This window comes from Zerene cesonia, chromosome 20, assembly GCF_012273895.1.
Source record: "Zerene cesonia ecotype Mississippi chromosome 20, Zerene_cesonia_1.1, whole genome shotgun sequence".
In the NCBI taxonomy this organism is placed as follows: domain Eukaryota; kingdom Metazoa; phylum Arthropoda; class Insecta; order Lepidoptera; family Pieridae; genus Zerene; species Zerene cesonia.
This window is the reverse complement of record NC_052121.1, coordinates 994,266-1,015,026: the sequence shown is the minus strand read 5'-3', so window position 1 is coordinate 1,015,026 and position 20,761 is coordinate 994,266. Positions and strand designations below refer to the sequence as shown.

At 33.6% G+C, this 20,761-nt stretch overlaps 1 protein-coding gene across 2 annotated transcripts; it reads right to left on the bottom strand.

Moving 5' to 3' along the window:
• Nucleotides 1-3,240: 3,240 nt before the first annotated feature.
• On the bottom strand, nt 3,241-20,760 carry LOC119835295 (beta-1,3-glucosyltransferase). Of its 2 annotated transcripts, none has more exons than XM_038360030.1 (11): nt 20,612-20,760; nt 18,599-18,640; nt 9,629-9,738; nt 9,148-9,339; nt 8,664-8,812; nt 7,996-8,185; nt 7,424-7,559; nt 6,783-6,936; nt 6,194-6,303; nt 4,933-5,099; nt 3,241-4,168 (listed from the first exon to the last, which is right to left on the bottom strand). In XM_038360030.1, exons 1-11 carry the CDS (start codon nt 20,622-20,624, stop codon nt 4,022-4,024), a joined length of 1,410 nt encoding a protein of 469 aa, XP_038215958.1. In that variant the 5' UTR covers nt 20,625-20,760; the 3' UTR covers nt 3,241-4,021. The 2 variants fall into 2 exon arrangements, with proteins under 2 accessions (XP_038215958.1, XP_038215959.1); XM_038360031.1 differs by lacking the exon at nt 20,612-20,760 and adding an exon at nt 18,797-18,845.
• Between the last annotated feature and the right edge of the window lies 1 nt (nt 20,761).

The following is a 20,761-nucleotide window of genomic DNA, read 5'->3' as shown; positions in this document are numbered from 1 at the left end:
TTTTTATAATTACATATTATTTATAACAAGCAGACAAACAAGCAAACAGACAAAAACTATGTTTTTGGGTTCTATATCTATTATAGATCACGGCCCAAGTATTCTTTTAAAAAATATTCATGTTTTGACTTTCCTACGATTTTATTATATGTATAGATTTAGACTTGGAAAATAAGTAACTATTATAAATGTAGGACATAAACAAATGTATATATGTAACAGAAAAGTGAACCTCAATTCTTAATATAATATTAGCTATTAGATATACAAAACATTTCAGAACTAAGTCCGTCCAATATCGAAGTCACAATAGAATCCATCGCCCTTACCGTGTAAAGGAGTTTCTTGTGTTAAAATTGGTTTCACGTCCGGCCTTACAGATCGGAAAGTGGATTTTCAATTACCGGTCGGATGCTGTTAATGGCTTTTAAGATCATTTTCGTGTTATCGAGTTGCCAATTTAGTGGATGTATTTGCTTTGATTTTTGAAAATTTGGTATACAAATCGGTCTTTTGAATGGAGTTCCATTCGATTTCTTGATGCAGGTAGTGCAGGTAGTAATAATGATATATCAAATATTAAACATTCATAATTATTTGATATATAACTAACATAAGGTCCGATCGTCCTGTAATGCTGGATGTAGGTATAAATCCGCTTTAGTCGGTAAAGTAAAAAACGAAACCAATTTGATATGAAAGGTTATACAGGAAAGATGCTAAAGTCGATTTTTATCCAATAACTGTACCAAAAATTGCTAATTATTCGTCAAAGAAAATGATATTACCAATAAAAGAAACGAAACTACTGAGATGAATTATTTTACATTACCATTAGTACATCATAGATAGACTTAGTATATCATATTTCCACGACGATACATCTGGTATATATATATACTGATTAAATCTAAAATACGTTATTCACTGATCTGTGGTCCGAAAACTTCCACAGTATTATAGAAATAGGGGTATTATTTAAATTTAACTTATTAGGTAGCTATGTAACATTATTATCCATGTACACTAAGAAACATAATTCAACCACCTTTAGTCATCTCTGAGCCTCTTGTTTTACTAATGGATGTATTGAATCCAATGAAAAGCTTAAAGTGGCGAGTCACGGTCTTTTATTGTACAGTGAGACGAGCTTTGTCTTAGAACCAAAATATGTTTGTTGGAATTTGAGTAAAACACTTGGAGACAAATGTTAGGTGAGTATTGACATTTTATAAGCAATGATTATTTATCATTAGTTAGACACTAGTCGGTTCTTATTTATTGTTTATAGTAATAGTATTTCATGAGTAGGTAATTGTTTGAATTTAGTTCTATTGGTTAAAATATAAGGTAGACCAAATAAATGTGTAAAAAAAAGCACACTTTATATTATACACACGTATCCTACTAATATTATAAATGCGAAAATTTGTAAGGATGTGTGTGTGTTTGTTGCTCTTTCACGCAGTAACTACTGAACCGATTGCAATGAAATTTGGTACGCAGGAGCTGGACAACTGGAATAACATATAGGCAACTTTTTATCCCGATATTCCACGGGATACGGACTTACGCGGGTGAAACCGCGGGACGCAGCTAGTAATATATAGTGAGCTTTATTTAAATAAAATACAATTCAATGTAAAAATTACACAAATTTAATGTTTTGATCAACATTACAGAATGAGTTGTTTCCAAAAGGGCCATCAAGAAGTTTTTAATTTTAATTTACAGAGCCAAAAGACCCAACTAAACTATCTAAAAGCAACAAATGTACTAAACTGGGCTATAGCTACCAACAGCAATAATTGATGAAGCAATATAGTGTAAAACAAAAACCTTATACACGTTCGCATAGCGGGGACATAATAAACACCCTGACAGCAGACAATTGCACCGAGAACACATAAATATTTGTACCAGAATTCAATTTACTATGATAAAATTTATATAGAGATCGTTTTTTGGAATATTTACTTTTTGTTACTCCATCAGAATTTTAATACGTTCTTTCCAAAATGTGTACTATTACCATCTATAACCTCTTAATACTATGCTCGTATGTTTAAGACAAACGAAAACAATTTCAAAAATGGCTGAACAGAATAAAATACAAATATAAGTCACTTTAGGCTGCTCTTTAACTCAGTTAAGACAGAACGAATGCCGGATTTGAATAGAACATAAAATTACTCTAATTGTTAAAAAAATATAATCTAAAAAGCTTTTCAGTACGTAATCATTGGGTAAGCACTTAAGGAACCTCGTTCAAAATATCTTATTTCTACCACTACAAAGGCAGCGGGAACCTATTTAGAATGGATAATGAAAGTCGTCAAGGAAAGCAAAAGGAAAAAAGCAAATAAAGTAATTCAAAGCCAATTATTGTCTTGCCGCAATCGCAGAGCAAAATTCAACTGCTTTGTGGGAGATTTTCAAAAAAGTTTTAACTAAAAAACTTGGAGAAAACTTCAATTGACTTGCTTTAGAAACTAAATATTATAATTGCTTCGAGAATACAGATTTCTTTCAATTTTATGACTTTTTATTCGGTAAGTAATAAGTTATTGCCTCAGAAGCGAAAGAAATCTTATTATACCTTACGGTGTAACTATATATAATTGATAATCATTTATCCGGGTGTACATATGTTTTTAAGAAATTCCAGATAATTATCCACTATTTTGAGAAGTTGTCATATTGCAGAAATATGCATATTATGTAGAAAAATATATAATGAGCCGAGAGTGTACCCCGGCAGGGTCAGGCGATTACCAGTATCTGCTTTTGGGCGCTTCCCACTCTTGCAGAAGGACAGTAATTTAGCTTTTCTATTTTATTAGCCGTTAAAGGTATCTTGAATCGGAGTCGTAATAATCATAAGTTACAAGTTTAAATTTATAACAATAGTACCAATATATATGTAATTAATTTCAGCATTTATGTACTGTATGACATATTGACTATTTGTTTGTCTAATTATATCAGAGTAATCTATATAATATCAGAATTATATAATCATTACATATGCATAATTTCATAACCGACTAGCGGTATTCCTCGGGTTCGTCCGTGATAAATGTAGGATCCACATCACACAGATATTATGAACAAATCAAACGGAAAAAATTTAAATCAGTCCAATAGTACCTGAGATTAGCGCCTTTAAATAAACTCTTCAGTTTCATTAAATAAAAAATGTAGGTAATAAATAAAACTTCAACGTATAAAAATATTAAATATATTTGAAACAAAAGTGATATGTACTTTATCTACACATACTGGCACATGTTAAATAATAATTATTAACACAAAATTAATATAAGTACAAATTCCATATTATCACAAGCACATCAAAATAAAATAAAATCGATGTATATAGAACTTAATTTTGCTAAATTACAGAGTAATAGGTATTTATATGAATAAAAATCATTAATTTTAGAAGCTTTCTCTATAAAAGAAAGCTTGTGAAAGCTTAATAGAGGATTTGAAAGCTACCGCCACCAATTGCCCCTATTTTCTCTAAAATAATTTTGAAAAGATTTTCATATTGTATACCAATCGGAATGTCTCAATAGAAGCTTATTTTAAGTTGTCTAATAATTTTTTTCTTAAGTTTAACCTAAATAGCATCAGACAGCTTTTCATTTCAGTCAATATAAATCAAAATGTGTCTAACGAATCCATACTTTCATTATTTATTATGAAAGCCAACTTGTCACAGTCAGAATAAGTGTCTCTGGATACGCTAAAATTAAATTAAATATAATGACCAATTTCTTACATCACAATTCAAAAGCGTATAACAATTACATTTAAGTTTTTAATTCTTTCCCGCAATCAATATTATTAATATACCCATTAATTTCCTTTTTTCGTTTTAAAATGTTTTTATTAACATAAAAATCTAACCAAAGCAATAAACATACTGTTTTTTAATTTGTCTTTAAACTTTATTTCAAGCATATATAAAATTTTCTTTTTCTTGTTCACATTTTAACAAAAACAAATATAATGTTCACAATTCGTCCCTAACAGTGCTGAGAGCTAGGTCGTCGTGCTGGAACCAGGCGGCGTAGATCTTGACCGGCTCTCGCGGCAGGCGGTGGAAGGAGACTGGTCTGTCTCGAGCTAGCACTTCTCGGGGGTAGTCCTGTGGTCTAGCCTGGGGGGGGGGGGGGGGGGGGAGGTAACTTTAAATGCTTTTTCTGAGAGGGGTTGTGGCGATTTTTAATGTTTTTGAAATTAAAATAGAGGTTGAATATGAAAATATATAGAAATTTATTTTGGATCATTTTGGTGTACTACTATAAGGTAAGGTAATGATACTACCCCAAAATGGTTCATAGGGTTTGTTAGTGGTACATAGCCGTTCATAAGATACAGTAAGGTAAATAGTAAGGTCATTCTTATAACATAAGGTGTCAAAATTTTGTAGTAATAGCACATAAAGACAGACACTGTATGTGTATGTCAAAACATAGACACAAAAAATATTGACAACTGATGTGGCCTGGCCTAGCATCCGTATTCAGTTTGACGATCTTTTGAAAGACACCTTATATGTAGCATTGTAGACTTGATGGAATAATGATTGTAGCGCTACCTTTTGCAGGCGTACCCAGTATGTTGGAGTAGTTACTTACTGGCACTGGATGCATCGCACCCGGTAGATAGACCAGGGCAAGAGGACATGTGCTATGCTGAGATGATATCCTTAAATATTATCCTTTTTCAACCGGCAACAAACTCACGATATCCCTAGCGTGTCACACCCGCCTGCGTCTGTGTCTCCCATTATCCACCTACCGTTATCCACCTACTGTTTATAATAGTTACAAATTATTTGAAGCATTTTATCAGTCTCTTTGCGCGCCCAGAGACCACATGTCCGCACGTCCGCACGCCCGCACGGCCGCACCCCCGCACCTGGTGGAACAGCGGCGAGTGCGCGAGCGGCGCGCGCAGGCGCAGCGCGCAGGCGCCGAGCGACATGTCGTCGGGCGCGTGCGGCGCCGCGCAGGCGCAGCGGGCCAGCAGCCGCGCCGCGCCGGCGCTCAGCGCGGTGCCGCCGCCGCCGGTTATGTAGTCGTAGCCTGATATTAACATTTCATCGAATACACAAAAAAATAAGTTTTTGAATCCACTCTCAAGAAACGTTGTCCGTCTAAACCATGAATTCACTATCCAAAAATAAGTATATGGTCCAAAACTAATATATAGCTGCAACATACAACACATTCTTACAGAACAAATAAACAGATTTGTGTTATTCAAGGCCAAGGTCATTCAAGGAGGATGCGAAGTTCAGATAACATAATATGTTATACGTATTTAATTGATAATACTCGACGATTTATTACCAGCAAAATAATAAACGATTTAAAATTGTCACCGTCGTTATACAAAACAAGAAAGAACCGTGAAAAAAACTTTTTATGACACTAAACATAAAATTCCCACAATATTTGTGTGTGGGAGTCGAGCACGCTTCCAGCTTCGCAGCGAATTGGGCCAGCTCGCACCGGGGAAGTACCACAACCCCACAGAAAAATGGCGTCAAATAATAGAATGTTACTTCGTTCCGTATGGTGAGCCAGAGACCCATTATTTTTTCCTCATCCTTCCCCATCCATTCCTTCTTTCCTATCGTCAATCCTTTCCTTATCGCTATCCCCTTAAAAGCGGGCAGCGCATTCGCAGAGACACTACTTCTGCGTATAGTCACGGGCGATGGGGATCGCTTACCATTAGGCGACCCACCAGCTCAGTTGCCCGCTACGATATAAAAAAAAACCAACGAGTGTAATCTACATCAGTACATAATAAGACGGAAGTAAGAAGAGTTGAGCAGTGGTGGCTCAGTGGTGAGGAGCTCGGACTTAAACTGGATACGTCGGGGTTCAAGACCAGGCGAGCATGCAAGAAATGAATAAAATTTTCAATTTATCTGTGCATTTACACATGCACCTCCACCACCACCCATCACCACCGGTGAAGGAAAACATCGTGAGGAAACCGGCATGTCCAAGAATCAAAAGTTCGACGACATGCGGCATCTGCCAAGCGGCACTTGACCAGCGTGGTGGATTATGGCTCAAACCCTCATGCCTGTGTCCCAGCAGTGGGAACACATATGGGCTGATGATAAAAGAAGAGTACCAAATCCAGCTGAAAATAATAACATTACCTTTGCCAGCCGCGTCAGGTTTCCCGTAGCCGTAGCCGTACCTCTCGCCCAGCACCGTGACGTCCCCGCCCCCGCGGTAGCAGCTCAGCACCTCGCACAGCCTTCGCACACTGGCCACGGGGGGAGTACATATTATCATATCTATCATGATTCTAATAAGAAGAGTTACTCACACAGGAATTGTGTGTGTGCGTATGTGTGTGTGGGGAGGAGGGTGTGTGAGTGCAATTGTAAATTTACTAAGAGAAACTTTTTCAATATAGAAGAAGAGGTTTTAAACAAGATTTATTTATCCTACTTCCTACTAATATTATAAATGCAAAAGTTTGTAAGGATGTGTGTGTGTGTGTTTGTTGCTCTTTCACGCAAAAACTACAGAACCGATTGCAATGAAATTTGGCAAGTAGACAACTGGAATAACACATAGGCAACTTTTTATCCCGATATTCCTATGGGACTTAAGCGGGCGAAACCGCGGGGCGTAGTTAGTTTAATCATACATTTGAAAACTAAAATATAACAAGAAAACACTTAAAAATATTTATTTATGTTACATTCATTACATGCTTAAATAGACGTTAGACCTCACCCCAAAATAGTATCATCATCAGCGAGGAATATCCACTTGATCTGCGGCATCTTCTCAACTCTTCGCAACACTTCTTTCAAAATGGCGATCGTTTTGGCGCAGTGACCGGTCTTGGTGTTCGGGATGCCGAGGTTCGTAGAGGGTAGTGTTGGATCTGATATATATTATATGTGATAAATCATTAAAATTACAAACTATTACATGGTATACTATTAAATTACTAAATGGTATAATGCAAAGTTGTTTCCCGCCTATGTATGTATGTATAGATGTCGATTTTTTTTTTTAATAGATAGGGATTTTACGATTTTGTAATAGACTATCGTGAATCTTCTCCGGTTTTTATAACAGCATTAGCATTCTGCTGGGATTTGTTCGGTGAGTGGGGTAGCCGGAGGCCCATATCCATTTCCTTCCCCTTCTTTTATTCCTTTCCTTTATTCCTCTCGCGAATCCTTTTTTAATCCCTTCCCAATTTAAAGTCGGCAATCCATTTGTAGAGGCGTAAGGTCGATTGCAGACCTCTACAAATGTTCGTGGGCGGTGGAAGCGCTTACCATCAGGCGTCCCACCAGCTCCATTGCCGACTGTGACATAAAAAAAACCCTATCTATCATATATATCTATATAAGAAAGTATACCTTCCAGGTCACTAAAGAAATGCAGATTTGTGACATGTCTCCCCCAGGTCTTCTTAACAACCCTAGCCCGTGACTCGTGGAAGCCGCTCCAGGTCTTCACCGCGAAGTACACGGAGCTCTCCGGTATCGCACTGCCCTGCCGATGGTTTGGGGTTACTTCTAGAAGTTTCTATATGGCGGCTGATATTTTTGAGGGGAGAATTATCTTCGGAAATCGCTTTTTTCATCATGAAAAGAAAACTTTTTGGAAACCTTATATTTTCTATAGTCATTCATTTAGTCATAAAATCATGTTCAAAGTCGAATTAGTGTGAAAAAGTGTTTGTTCGGAAGGTATTATGTGCATTGGATATTATTATAATTTACGCAAAGATGCAACCAGTGACTGTAGCAAGTCTTTGAATATACACTGTATAGTGTTTACAATAAGAGCTATATTACCATAAGAAGTTTAGATGTAATTGCTTTGAGTTTTATGTGTACACTGTTGGTTTGGCTTAATAAATAGATAAATAATTAAAAATTTTCCTTCATAAAGAGTCATTTAGAGTTTAAAGTAAAACCATACTCACACAAGACTCAAACTGTCTTGGATACGTAGCGCAGTTGTCCATGGAGACGACACAGAAACTAAGGTCTGGGGTCAGAAGTGGACCTCGTTGGTCTTTAGACCCGTAAACAAGCCGAGCAAGTTCGAACGCCGGGTCTATCGAGAAATCTGCTTCTAGCTGCCTCTCGCCACTTTCGATCTTTTTTATAAGACTGCAAATATTCTAAGAGTAGTAACGTCCTTTTACGGTATAATTAAGACATCATTTATAATAGGATCATTCAATTATTTTCATTCTACATCGAAATAAATTATATTTAGGATTTCTCACGCCATTCTAATTTAACCAAACAACAAGACACATTTAATTTTTAGTTTTATAGCATTGAAATGCTTAATATAAATGAGAAATTTTGAAAGAATAGAAAACGTTTGATCACGAGGCGGGATTCGAATTTTCGAATTCAAACAAGACACATTTTCAAAGTTTTCAATACATGTATAATTTAGTTCCTACTTTAATAATATTATAAACAAGAAAGTAGCTTTGTCTATTTGTCTCTAGTAAACCCCGGGACTGTATTTACTTGAACTACGCGACGATTTAATACATTTGGTATGACACTAATTATTTCATCCTTTTCTTAATTTTAAATGTATACATTCTAAGGGCGCTGTTTCAAAACAAACCTTTCAATCAATTCCATCCTCATCGCAAACCCACTGGCGAAGTTTGGGTATACAAAGCCGCCATCTTCCTCTAGCTCTTCGAAAAAGGTGAAGTGATGAATTATAGTGGGCTCGTCGTCACTCAGAGGGTAACCTATCCACATTGTGTCCTGTCACACGTAATCAAGGTTTTATGTGATCGACTTCTTAGGAATATTACTACATTGTAATGAAGTTTATTGGTTAATTGTAATCGTAAGCTAACAGTAAAATACAGATAGAATTAAAAATAACACATTCCACAAATTCATAACTTTCTATATTATCGTAGTTGCAATACGATAGAAATTTGCAATATAAGAAAGAGTATTTTTAGTATAATTGCAAAATACTCTCTCTTTATAATACATACCCAGAAAATGCCTTATATGCAAACTCTTATAGAAAAACAATATAACACCTGTATTTCTAACATACTAAATCTCTGGAACTCCTTTAACCCGACCTTCTGTTTATCGGCGGCAGCCAGCGCTTCTATCAGCTTGCCGCATCGCACAGCGGTATGCGGCTCCACGAACAGCACCCATCGGACATCACTGCCCTGGTATTTGCTAACTAGAGGTCTGAGCAGTGGTATTATCGTCCACGCACCTGGCACGGCGAAATCTTCGTGCGTTATATGCACCTTCGCTTCCCGCTAAGAAAAGATTTTTCTGATTGAAAACTTGTGACAGTGGAGAAATTTGGATATAGCGAGTGAAAGATAAATAGTGGTAATTAGATAGGACATATATGTATTACCCTCGCTTTTAGGCTTTGTAAGCTTCGCAAAATATTCCCCATTTTGCGACGTAATAAAGTCAAATACAAATTGACAAACTTAATAAACAAATATCGTATAATTTTACATCAAACATGGGAGTACCAAGGGAGAAGTATGCATGACATAATATTTATTTACGTAAATAACAGCAAGCCTAACTTACCCCTTCTAACTCATATATTTGGTTCTCAATATCCATTTTGAGCCGCCTTGCGACGCTTGCATGATAAGGCTCCGATTGACTTACTATTGTGAACACTATATTTGTAGAGTCTGCAAATAAACTATCTGGTAAAATTCATAATATTTCCTTAATTTATGTCGAAAATATATGAAGTCCGTATCGGGTATAAATTTAATCAAATCAATACAAAATTGAAAAATTTGTTTGCTTGAACGCGCTACTAATAGACCGATTTCGAAAATTCTTTCTCCTTTGGATATGCTCGTGATCTGTGAAAGCGGTCCGCCGCATATTGGATATAAATAAGCAAAGTCCAAAAATTTTCTAATTACTCATTATTCGAGTAAGCTGATTGAGATTACGAATATAATTAAAATATCATTAAATAGCTTCATACATCGCGTAAATAACGTAGCCATCGAAGCGTTTGAACACTTCACGGTACATTTATCATCAATCGATACCACATTGTCATACCTAGGCCATTAAAGCACACTACATATCCCGCGGTAACGACATCATCAAATTATGACAAATAGCTATGCAGAGCCTGAGGGAACATCAATCAATTTAGCCATCATGTATGGATTTTGTCGAACTGAAGATTAATCAGATATGGGATATGATAACAGGGTAGACTTGGATAAAATTTCCGTATAATCATGCTGGCAAACAACTCATATTTATTTAGTGAATCAGCAATAGCTTAATTCAAAGCTTCAATAACTTTTACAAGCAGTAGGTATGTTTTAATTGAACATTAATTTTTAACATCGACACGCAGTTGCATTAATTAATAATTACCGATTCTATTTGAGCTATATTTTTTAAGGAGGGAAATTTCCTATTAATTGCATCCACTTTAATATTTTTGGCGAGACCTAAATTTTTAATTGAAATAGGGCCCAAAACTACGATCGTACAGATATCTATAGATCCGTATTAAATGTACTTGAATGAAATCAGAGTTTAAATACTGTTAGTGTTCATACATTTGCTAATGAACGCACCCATTTCTGAAGATTTTGCTTTTGGTTCGCTTGTCACAAACCACAAAACCCTTTAAATACACACGAACAAACAAAAATCATGAATGTATTAAAATGAATGAATGGAAATACTGATGATGAACAAGAGCTGAAAATTCTCTCATCAGTTTAGTTCTACAAAACTTTATTTCATGAAATCCAACAAATGTAGAGATGACAAACATCAGAAAGGTCGATGAATAATTCAGAAGATAATAACCTCAGAAGCTGGATGCAGTTTGAAACTTTCAAGAATTTTATCGTATGTAAAGTGGAGGATGCGTGCCAGCTATTGGCGTCAATAATATTAGAATTTTTCGTAAAAATAGACGAGATGAATATAATAAAGTATGTAAATTACTTAAAAGCGTCAGTTGAATGGTCAGCAACGGATAACGAATGGCAAAAATATATTTTCATTACTATCAAAACGAATTCAATAGTTATTGCTATGCCGAAAAAATCTGGATATTTTTGGAAAGCAACTGTTTGAAACACGGCAGACGAAGTTTAAGTATTAGGGTTATATTTTAATACAAAATAATTTATATTTGATACCTATTCAAATCCAACGAATAAGGCCTGTAAACTAATAAAAAAGCACATATCCTTATTACTATCTCATTTATATAATATCAAATTGCACTTTGATTATCACATTCATTAAAGCTTTCATTCAATAGCAATTAGCCATTGAGCATATCTAAAAGAGCAGTATCCAAACTGTGACTAAGTGCCATAAAGTACTCCCAACGAGGTTTTAATGTGTCGCATCTCAGGTGATCGTCTACATTATTCATGCCGGCAACTTGGCCCGCTCGCGGATTTATTTGACTAAGATTCCCTTCGCTGAAGATAGGGTCGTGGATAAGGGATTTAAAGGTGAGATTTTTCCACTTGGTCGAGCGTGAATTGCGCGCTCATGATTTATGTAGTCAAAAGTAGGATCGGAATTTTAAAACTTCCCTGAAGCCAGTGTACTTACAGTTTGGTATTATCGTTTATTAAGCTTAAATAGAATCAAATAAAAAAGACATTACTTGTTTTCACATAATGAAGAGATTTTTCAAGGCTCTTGATATAAATAATCCCGTCGCATAAACATAGACAAAAGTTTCTTTAGACACTCCCTTTAGCTAAGTTATATTCGATACTCATCATACTTTCAGATTTGAACCTGAAAGCTCACTTAAACTTTCAACTTCTAGGTATGTTATTATTACTACGAACTAACGCGTAACTAAGTGGATTTTATAATTCTGTGATCTATCCTATATGAACATGCTACTATAAGATTCCAACTGTTAAATACAATATTTTAAAATAAAATTTTGACAGGTTTAATGAAACTTTTTTCACAACTTAACTTGGAAAACAGAATTTCTCTTAGTATTGAATTTGATCAATACTGAAAGAAATTTTCAAATATCATTTATATCTCTTATTGCCGTCGAGTTTTCTGCGACGTATCCCGATAAGGTGCAAATAGCATCAGGCATGATAAATAATTCGCAACCATTGCTACGAACGGACGGATTCCATTCAAATCTATTGGGATTATCCCTAATTCTGATCCGAGATCCTATATTGACACTGTTATATTACCACATTTACTATTCTGCAAATTCAAGTAGCGATAAGTGGTAATAACATATTTTAGGATTAGTATTTCTAAAAATTAGGCTGAGAATTTTGAATCTTTATAACTATTATTTGATCCTGAAATATATATGCTATTCTGTCCATTATTATGGTCGGAATTTTATGAATAACTTTATTTAATATAGAATTGTGTACAACATTTTACGTGTCCTATATCTTTCAGTGTTGAACAACACATTTCAGTTATGCAATTTACGAAAGCGTCCTCAAAAAATCCTCCCAAGTGGGTAATTGTCTAAAAAGTCGGCAGAATTCTATCTCTGAATCGTTAGCATTCACACCTAACGACGACATTTTTGCGGCGGCGCCCAGTAGTTGTACAGATAGAAATAAAACCCCTCGAACCGCCCGGCACCTCGACGAGTGGCCATCAATAATTCGTGTACACCAGGCCTCCGGTGGGTACCGACTCGATCACCTTTACCGACTTACGAATTCATTAATCCATTTCATCGAGTGTTAAGTTTCTAAAGTGTAGAATTCTCAGATTGAGAAATATGGAATGTGTAGAATACCTGTCTTTACGATTGTATTTAATCTATCTAGAATTCATTGTATCTTGTCTTTGCCCAGTTTCTATATTCTAAGGATCAAAAAATATACCAATGCTTTTTTTTATACAGGTAGTTATTTATAAAATTACATGCCTTAGTTCAAACTAAGAAAGTAATCAAATAAAATAAAAATGTTATTAGAATTCTTAGTTAGTTTGAACTTACACAGGGGTACGATCTTCTTTGTGGCACTATCATCATAGTACTTAAGCTTGATACAATCTGGATTAACAATGCTTACGATGAGATAGCGGTTTTATATGACTCAGCGTGTCATTTAAGATTCTATCTCGAAACTATAAGCATTCTCAAGTAGAGGAGGCTGGTTAGGTCAACGGTTAGTCTTGGAAATCGTTTTCTACATATAACATCGTAATTTCATGTCAATATCCCTACATGACATAGTGATAGTTTTAAATTATATCTTAAGACGGTTCTATAACTAGCTGAATCATACCGACATATTCAAGTAAAAACGCACTTTTAGAAAAACTTCATTCTTTATTAAATTCGCTAGAGAATATAGGGACGCGTGTGTCGTGTAGGTTCATCTATTATTTGAATACAAAATAAAAAAGAAAAACACATCGTTTTCAATTTGAGTGTCCAAAGAAATGTAACAACATTATCTCTGTAAAATTTACATATTTTTCTGTTCTTTCTTCGCCGAGAAATTAAAATTCTAGGTCGAGTAGGTATTAGCGTCTCGTGACGAAAATGTTTGTGATCTCACAAGTAATAAGATCACTAAGAACGTAGAATTTACTTGAAATAGAAATTCAAATAGCAAGGGGTATTTACTCGCTTTATCAGATTTAACTCTGGACCGATATTTTTACTTCAGAAAGCACTGCAGTAGATTTGCTTTCTTGAATTACTTATCTTTCATATTTGCAGCGTATTTCTTAAGAGCTGAAATTCTCAAAGGGACTTAAATGCATATTGCGAAATAATTCTTGTTTTAAAATTCTTTTAGTATCTATCATTTCAATGAAATATGTTCGTTATATTTTATAGATAATCTGTATGAATTAACAAGTCCGCTTGTACCTTTTTAGTATTTACTTTGAAACTATTTAAATTTTCTTAATATATAACGCATAAAGGTGACACACAGCCGAAACTACTAGACCGATCCGACTGAAATTTGGCATCCAGATAGCCACTATGCAGTAGACATCCGCTAAAAGAGCTTTTAATAAATTCCAATTCCAGGCGGATAAAAGTTTGTACCATGAAAACTTATTTTTACCACGCGAGCAATAGTTAGCAGACATGATATGTCTCTACTTGGTACTACGTCTACTTGGTTTGGTTTGGTTTATCGTGAGCATATTATGATAAACTAAACCAAATCCCAATGTGTTTATTATTATAAATTGAAAGAAAGAGCGAAACATTTATTTATTATTTAAATAAATGTTTTCTTACCTTTCTTTCAAGAATAATTATTCGCTTAAATATTTTTTTCAAAAACAATACGGTATTCAACGTCAGTGTTTCTTAAACCTTATATATGTTGTAGATCATGAATTAATGAAAAAACGCGTTTTAAATTACAGTTCTCTGTGTGGTTTCCTTTCAACGTTCCATTCTACTAATATTTATTAGTCATATTGAGCAGTGCATATTTACATAATAATACTTCAATTTGGGCCAAAGCACGTAGGTATAGTTTACGAAGCATAATTTTAGAATTGGCTCGAAATTATATAGCTAGACAAATCGCTTTTATACCTCTGTAATTTATGTTCACATCGTAGTATACAGTTTTTATACATTTATTAGTTTCATTATAAACTCTTATAATAATCTTTATGATAAAAATATCACGACAAAAAATTATTTTAAAACCAATTTATCATACACATAATTCATCATCAGCCCATATATGTTCGCACTACTGGGACACAGGCCTCCTATGAGGGTTCTATTCATCATCAGGTACACATAATATGAAGGAGTAAAATTGACTAGCAAGTCCTGAAAAAAACTCGAAAGTAATAAATTTCCAATATTATTCTAGACACGTTGGCAGGGGCTTATAACTTAGTTCCTTCTACCTTCATAATAACTGAGAAACAGCGTTGTTGTCAAACGTGTAACGTTTCGTTCGTTCGTAACGAGTAATAACTGAGAAACCTACTTTTTAGAAGTAATTATCTGAAATAGGTATAGCATTATAGCTAATAGTAATTATTATATGTTTAGTTATAGTAATAATTACATATAGTAGTTATAATAAGTTTAAGTAAGTATTACTATTAAGTAATATGTGTATCATCGTATGATTAATAACTGTGAGGTATTTAACTTAATCCTGGTTTAATGTTATGTTTTTTTTTTTCATTGTACATTGTTTCTGATGGCTTTTACGAATCAACGTGGTCTTGAGTTTAAAAAGAAATATGGGATTGCAGTTTTGTTTACTCAAAACTCCGAAACATTTTTTGTTAAAGTGAAACTGTGTCGAGCCCAGACGAAAGCGGCGCTTTTTGAAGTTACTTCTAGCTTTAATAACTCTGAAAACTATCACAATACAAGTAGCGATGAGCTGTTTGTATCATCATTTAACAACATATCATAAACCAATACGTTTATGACACATTTTGTAATAAGTTTGCAGCAACTAATACCCCTTTGCAAAACTAATTAGTACCTTCTTACCGAAAACACGAGAGGAGCTCAACTAAAAGACAATCTGGGCACCAAGTTGTCTAAGTATACAACGGCTAAATTATGCGGAGACGCTGCACGGAGCTTACAACTTTAACGTAAATTCTTAATAAAAGCTTTCTTAACAATACTGGAGGAAGTCACTTTTCGATATGGTAAAGCAGTGTATGAAATTTCAGCGCGTTTATTACGAAAGGCTATAATTAACATTATTCTTTAAGCTTTTGTGACTTTAACTATAAGCTACTAATTTAAACTTAGAACTTTTTTAATTGACAACCAAATAATATTTCCATTTTTTACAGCGATAGAATATTGTGTAACTTTAATTATCTGTATTTTTATGTGTTCATATTATTTATTTTGTTTTATTAGCTTTTTATATGGTCAAATAACAATAATTTCTGTTTTTTCCTGTTTAAAGAGCTTGTTATTAAATTCATATAAAGGTCTACGCGGAACCTAAAACAATAACGTGGACAAGTAGCAACTTTTCCTCTTTCATTTTGAAAAAGAAAAAATAGTGCTGGCATATTGTTCTCATATACTTACGCAATCGCCGACACAAATAAAAAAAATAAATTAAACAATTCGAAAGCCATCCCATATCGTCCCGTATTTTCGAGGCTCTAATTGAAATGCCAACAAAACTATACAAAAAATACTGTTCGGCAATCGGCATAAAAATTGCCCCTTTGAACTGTAGCGTCGGAGCCAATAAATAAAGTCACTGTGTATTTGCAACGCGATAAATTTTACATCAAACTGGGGTTTACAAACGGCAAGTCAATCTGATTGATTGGAAGCAAGGTGAAACGGCGCTTACTTTACGCCCCCTTTAGTTGCTTTGATAATCAAGAATTGGGGATTAGTTAATTTGAGTGATGAATTACGTGTCGAATGGCTGTTATTTGTTTTATATGGTTGTCTGTTGGTCGTTATATATAGATATAGGTATATATTTTTAACCGACCGCCTCCTCGGTGCAGTGGTTAACGCGTACCGGTGGGGACTCTCCATAAAGAAATATTGGTCTGACAGGACAAAGAAGGCTTTCTTCACCTATTTGTCTATAAAGAAAATCGATCAATGAAACAGGTGTATATCATCTGCCTCTTACCCCACTAGGAGACATGGGACTTCTATCTTTTTTTTTATTCATGATAGGGAAGCGCTCGACCACGATCTCGCCTGATGGTAAGCTGAGATGTGGTCTAAGATAGAGCTCGCTTCCCTAGAAGGTACCTGTTCACTCTTCTCCTGAAGACCTCCAGATAGTACTCGTCGGGGAACACAGACTCAGAAAGCATGTTCCAATCCCTTGCGGTTCGAATAAAGAATGTGGAATCGAACCGCTTCGTCCGGGTACATGGAACGTCCACCAAATAGCGGTGCCTAGAGTCTGTGCGCCTTGACGATCGATGGAAAAATGGGGATGGCAGAATCAAGCTGTGTTAACTTCACATTTGAATGTTTAATTAATATTATTTACTTATTTGTTTATTGATGATCCGACAGCTTTACAGGTTAACTACTTTACAACAATATATTTAATTAAACAATTAGCCAATAAAGGCTTACAACATATTTTTTACACAGATTATTAACAGTTTTTCTTTTTATAAATGTGTAAGTACACAAACTAACAATTATTTAATATTCCTGCATGCTTATGTGTTTGCGTATGTGTACCTAAGTGTGCATTACTATTTCTTAAAATAAGCATTTATTGTAGAAATTTCATTTGCAAATTGTTGTTTAGAGAGTAGGAAAATATCAGCACTTGAATATACTGTATTGAATATTTGCATAGTGCGTCTTAACACGTTATTTCGGGCGTAATTAGCATTAACTTTAGGGATGGAAAATAAATTAGTTTGACGCGTACTAAAACTGGGTACGTTCAAATGCATTCGAGCAATTCTGAATAGTCAATGTGGATATTAAACTTTAACAGAAAACAGTTTTATAATTATATTTTTTTTTTCAAAAGGTATATACTAACTTTAACTTATTATTCTGTGGTACTGTGTCTATTTGATTAGACGATTGCATTTAAATAGTAAGTACCTATATTATTTCAAAAACTCTTTAATTAATTAAGTAAATAATAAAACGTGTAAATAAACGTTTCGGGGGAGACTCAGTTTAATAATACGAGTTGGGTGTACAATTAGCCTAATGAATACGTTTTATGAAACTACAAAATTAATATTTGAAGCAACGCCGGGTACGCCCATTTGTCGGTGCTTGCATAGAGAATAGAGACTTAATTAAAACTATTTTATTTTGTGAATACTCATTTTCAAAGAACGCATAATTATTTTTTAAAAACAACTATTTTAGATCTATAATTTCTGTGTGACATAATCGATGGTGGACAGTGTAAATGTAGTTATTTCATGTTTTATATCACAGGTAGTTGAGATGCTACTAAGATTATAAACGTGAAATTTTACAAGTATGGATGTTTATTACTCTTTCACGCGAAAACAGCTCTGCATTAAATTTATTTCAGAGATAAATTATTGTCTGGATTGATACATAGGCTATTAATTTTACCATTATTTCAACCAGGTATCACGCGAGTGGCGTTGTAAAAATAAATCTCCAATGCATGTATAGCGTTTTAGTTCATAATAAGCTTATAGACCTTACCATTACGATACCTCATACTTGTGATGGCTTTGGCTTATATCAATTTTATTTTTAAAAACTTTTTTTTTTATTTTCAAGTACGTTATATAAAAGTGCTACCTATTGTATTTAATGGGTGAACCGATTTTATGTTTCTTTATTTATTTGAAAGCTGGTGCCCTATGTAGTCCTATATCAATTTGGTCTAGTTCTGATTATTTAAAGGCGGTTTAGATACGTAGTATTTAAATATACTTGCCTAAATTGTTATAATTTTTTGGTCATAAGCGATCACATACATTTGGTTCTGGCATTAAATGAAGCATTTATTTGTCTTTTAATCTAAGGAAAATATTTCAATAACACATTAAGAGATATAAAATCAAACTCACCAAAACTTTTCGCCACGTGAGCCAAGATGAATAGAATTAAAACTGTAACAAAAATTTTATTTATTTTTATCTTTGGTTATTTAAATACGTTTTTAATTGTAATTTACGTATTCAATTCAATTTTTGGTTTTATGTATAAGACTAATAATGATTATAAAACAAATATTTTGAGCGATGCATTAAATTTTTAAAAATTACCTCCCGCGATCATTTTGGCGGGAAATTAGGCGGCAAGCGCGCAAACCCCTCTCCGACTGAACCGATACTGCCGCGTCCCGTTCCACAGATAAACACAAAACTCAAACTGAACGGTTATTCACACAGCCAAAGGTTCGTTTCAGTTGAGGAAATACAAGTATTTCGTGCAAATTTTTAGATGAAACATGAAAGCAGCTCGGAAATTGACTGTTTGAAGAGATCGCAGTTTTGTTGAAATCACCAATCTATTTCTTGGCACGATTTGCGCTTTTATAAATACAAGGGCTTTTGCCTACATTCAATTTATAAACTCTGCACGATTTTGGAAAACTAATTTTACATAATAAAATATAAATATATATGTATATGATATTAGCGATATAGTAAATAATAGTAGGTATGTGAGGCTATAATTTTATTTTAATATTAAAGTTATGAGCAATATGAAACAGCCATGGTAACATAATAAAATTAAGTACATGTCTCAAATAAGAAACCGAAAAGTTTATTTATATGGATGATTATTGCATCTAAAAAAATTTTAAAGCATTTCTGGAAAACCTTGTACCTCATAAGAAAGGAAACCTCTTTTTAGTCATAGTTTCTAGGCACATAAGCATACATTCAGATAATGCAATATCCACTCTATTGCTAAAAGTATCCATTGAAAGTTATTTAAAATGTAGACTAGTTGATATATTCCAAATCCAGTGCATTAATATCTTCTTTGTCCCACAATATGACAAATTTTTACAAAATTTATTTAAAAGGACTTAAGATCTAGAATCTTAAGTATAGTATAAAATACAATATAAAGAAATACTGGTTGAGATTCATACCCTAACATTCATTAATTCACTTAAGGTAGAACCAAATTACCCACATAATTTACAAAAATATTCAAATTTAAAATATTTATTTGCAAGAATTGTTGTTGCACATAAAACTGAAGAGTTTGTTACGATAATCTAAGGAACTATTGGGCCCATTGTAAAAATGCTGTTAAGTCTAAAGTTACATTTTTTTATCGTTTTCTTTACACTTTTACACTTCAAGTTGATTTTTATTTAATTTTATAACAAATTGCAAGAATTTTCTAAGCATTATTTTAATATAGGGGGGAAGATTTTTGTAAGTTGTTTTGTAGCATATGAGCTCAAAACTGCTTTTACCAAATATGTTGTAATTTTTTTCATTAGTAAGAATGACATTGTTAATGAAATAGGAGTATAATCTCATATAATACATATCTATTATGTTTATTCCTCAGACAAGACAAGAGTAATAAATATTAAACATGAACACACATTAAAAATAAGTATCATAAAAACATTTTTATTGTAAAAGTTAGTTCACACTCATTAAGTAGTTTGTGTTGTCACATGAATGGGAAGTGTTTCACTTGTTTCACTTGCATATAATCTTAAATGTCAAAAACTATCAATATCAAGTATTATAAGATCAATGTTGTAAAGATGAACTGATGTACATAACAGTAAAGCAGCAGGAAAATAATGGGTTTAATTCATTCTTTTTTTGACAGTTTATATAGTTATTAGTTAGCCATAGAAATTGTGGTAATATGAAATGGTGAAAATAATATATGCCTTGCGAGTAGGTTAGATATTTTGGAATTCTTAATAAAATCAAGTTTTAATTCGTACAGATTTTATGATTTAAGTCTTTACGAACGTTATTTTAACAAAGGAAATAATAAGAATTAGGTAAACTATATTTCTTATGTGAACATTCATGTATATCAAGCTAACCATTATTCTAGAAATATAAATAAAAGTATTTAGAATCGTTACTTACTACTTGTCTTCATACTGTTAATTTTTACAGATGTTTAATTTTTTGGTAATTTCTTTTTTTCCTCTCAATGAATCCTTATTCGTTCGTAATATAATTTTAAATTAAAAAATAAAAAAGCACCGAAAGTTTCCGAACTTTTGAAATGACAAG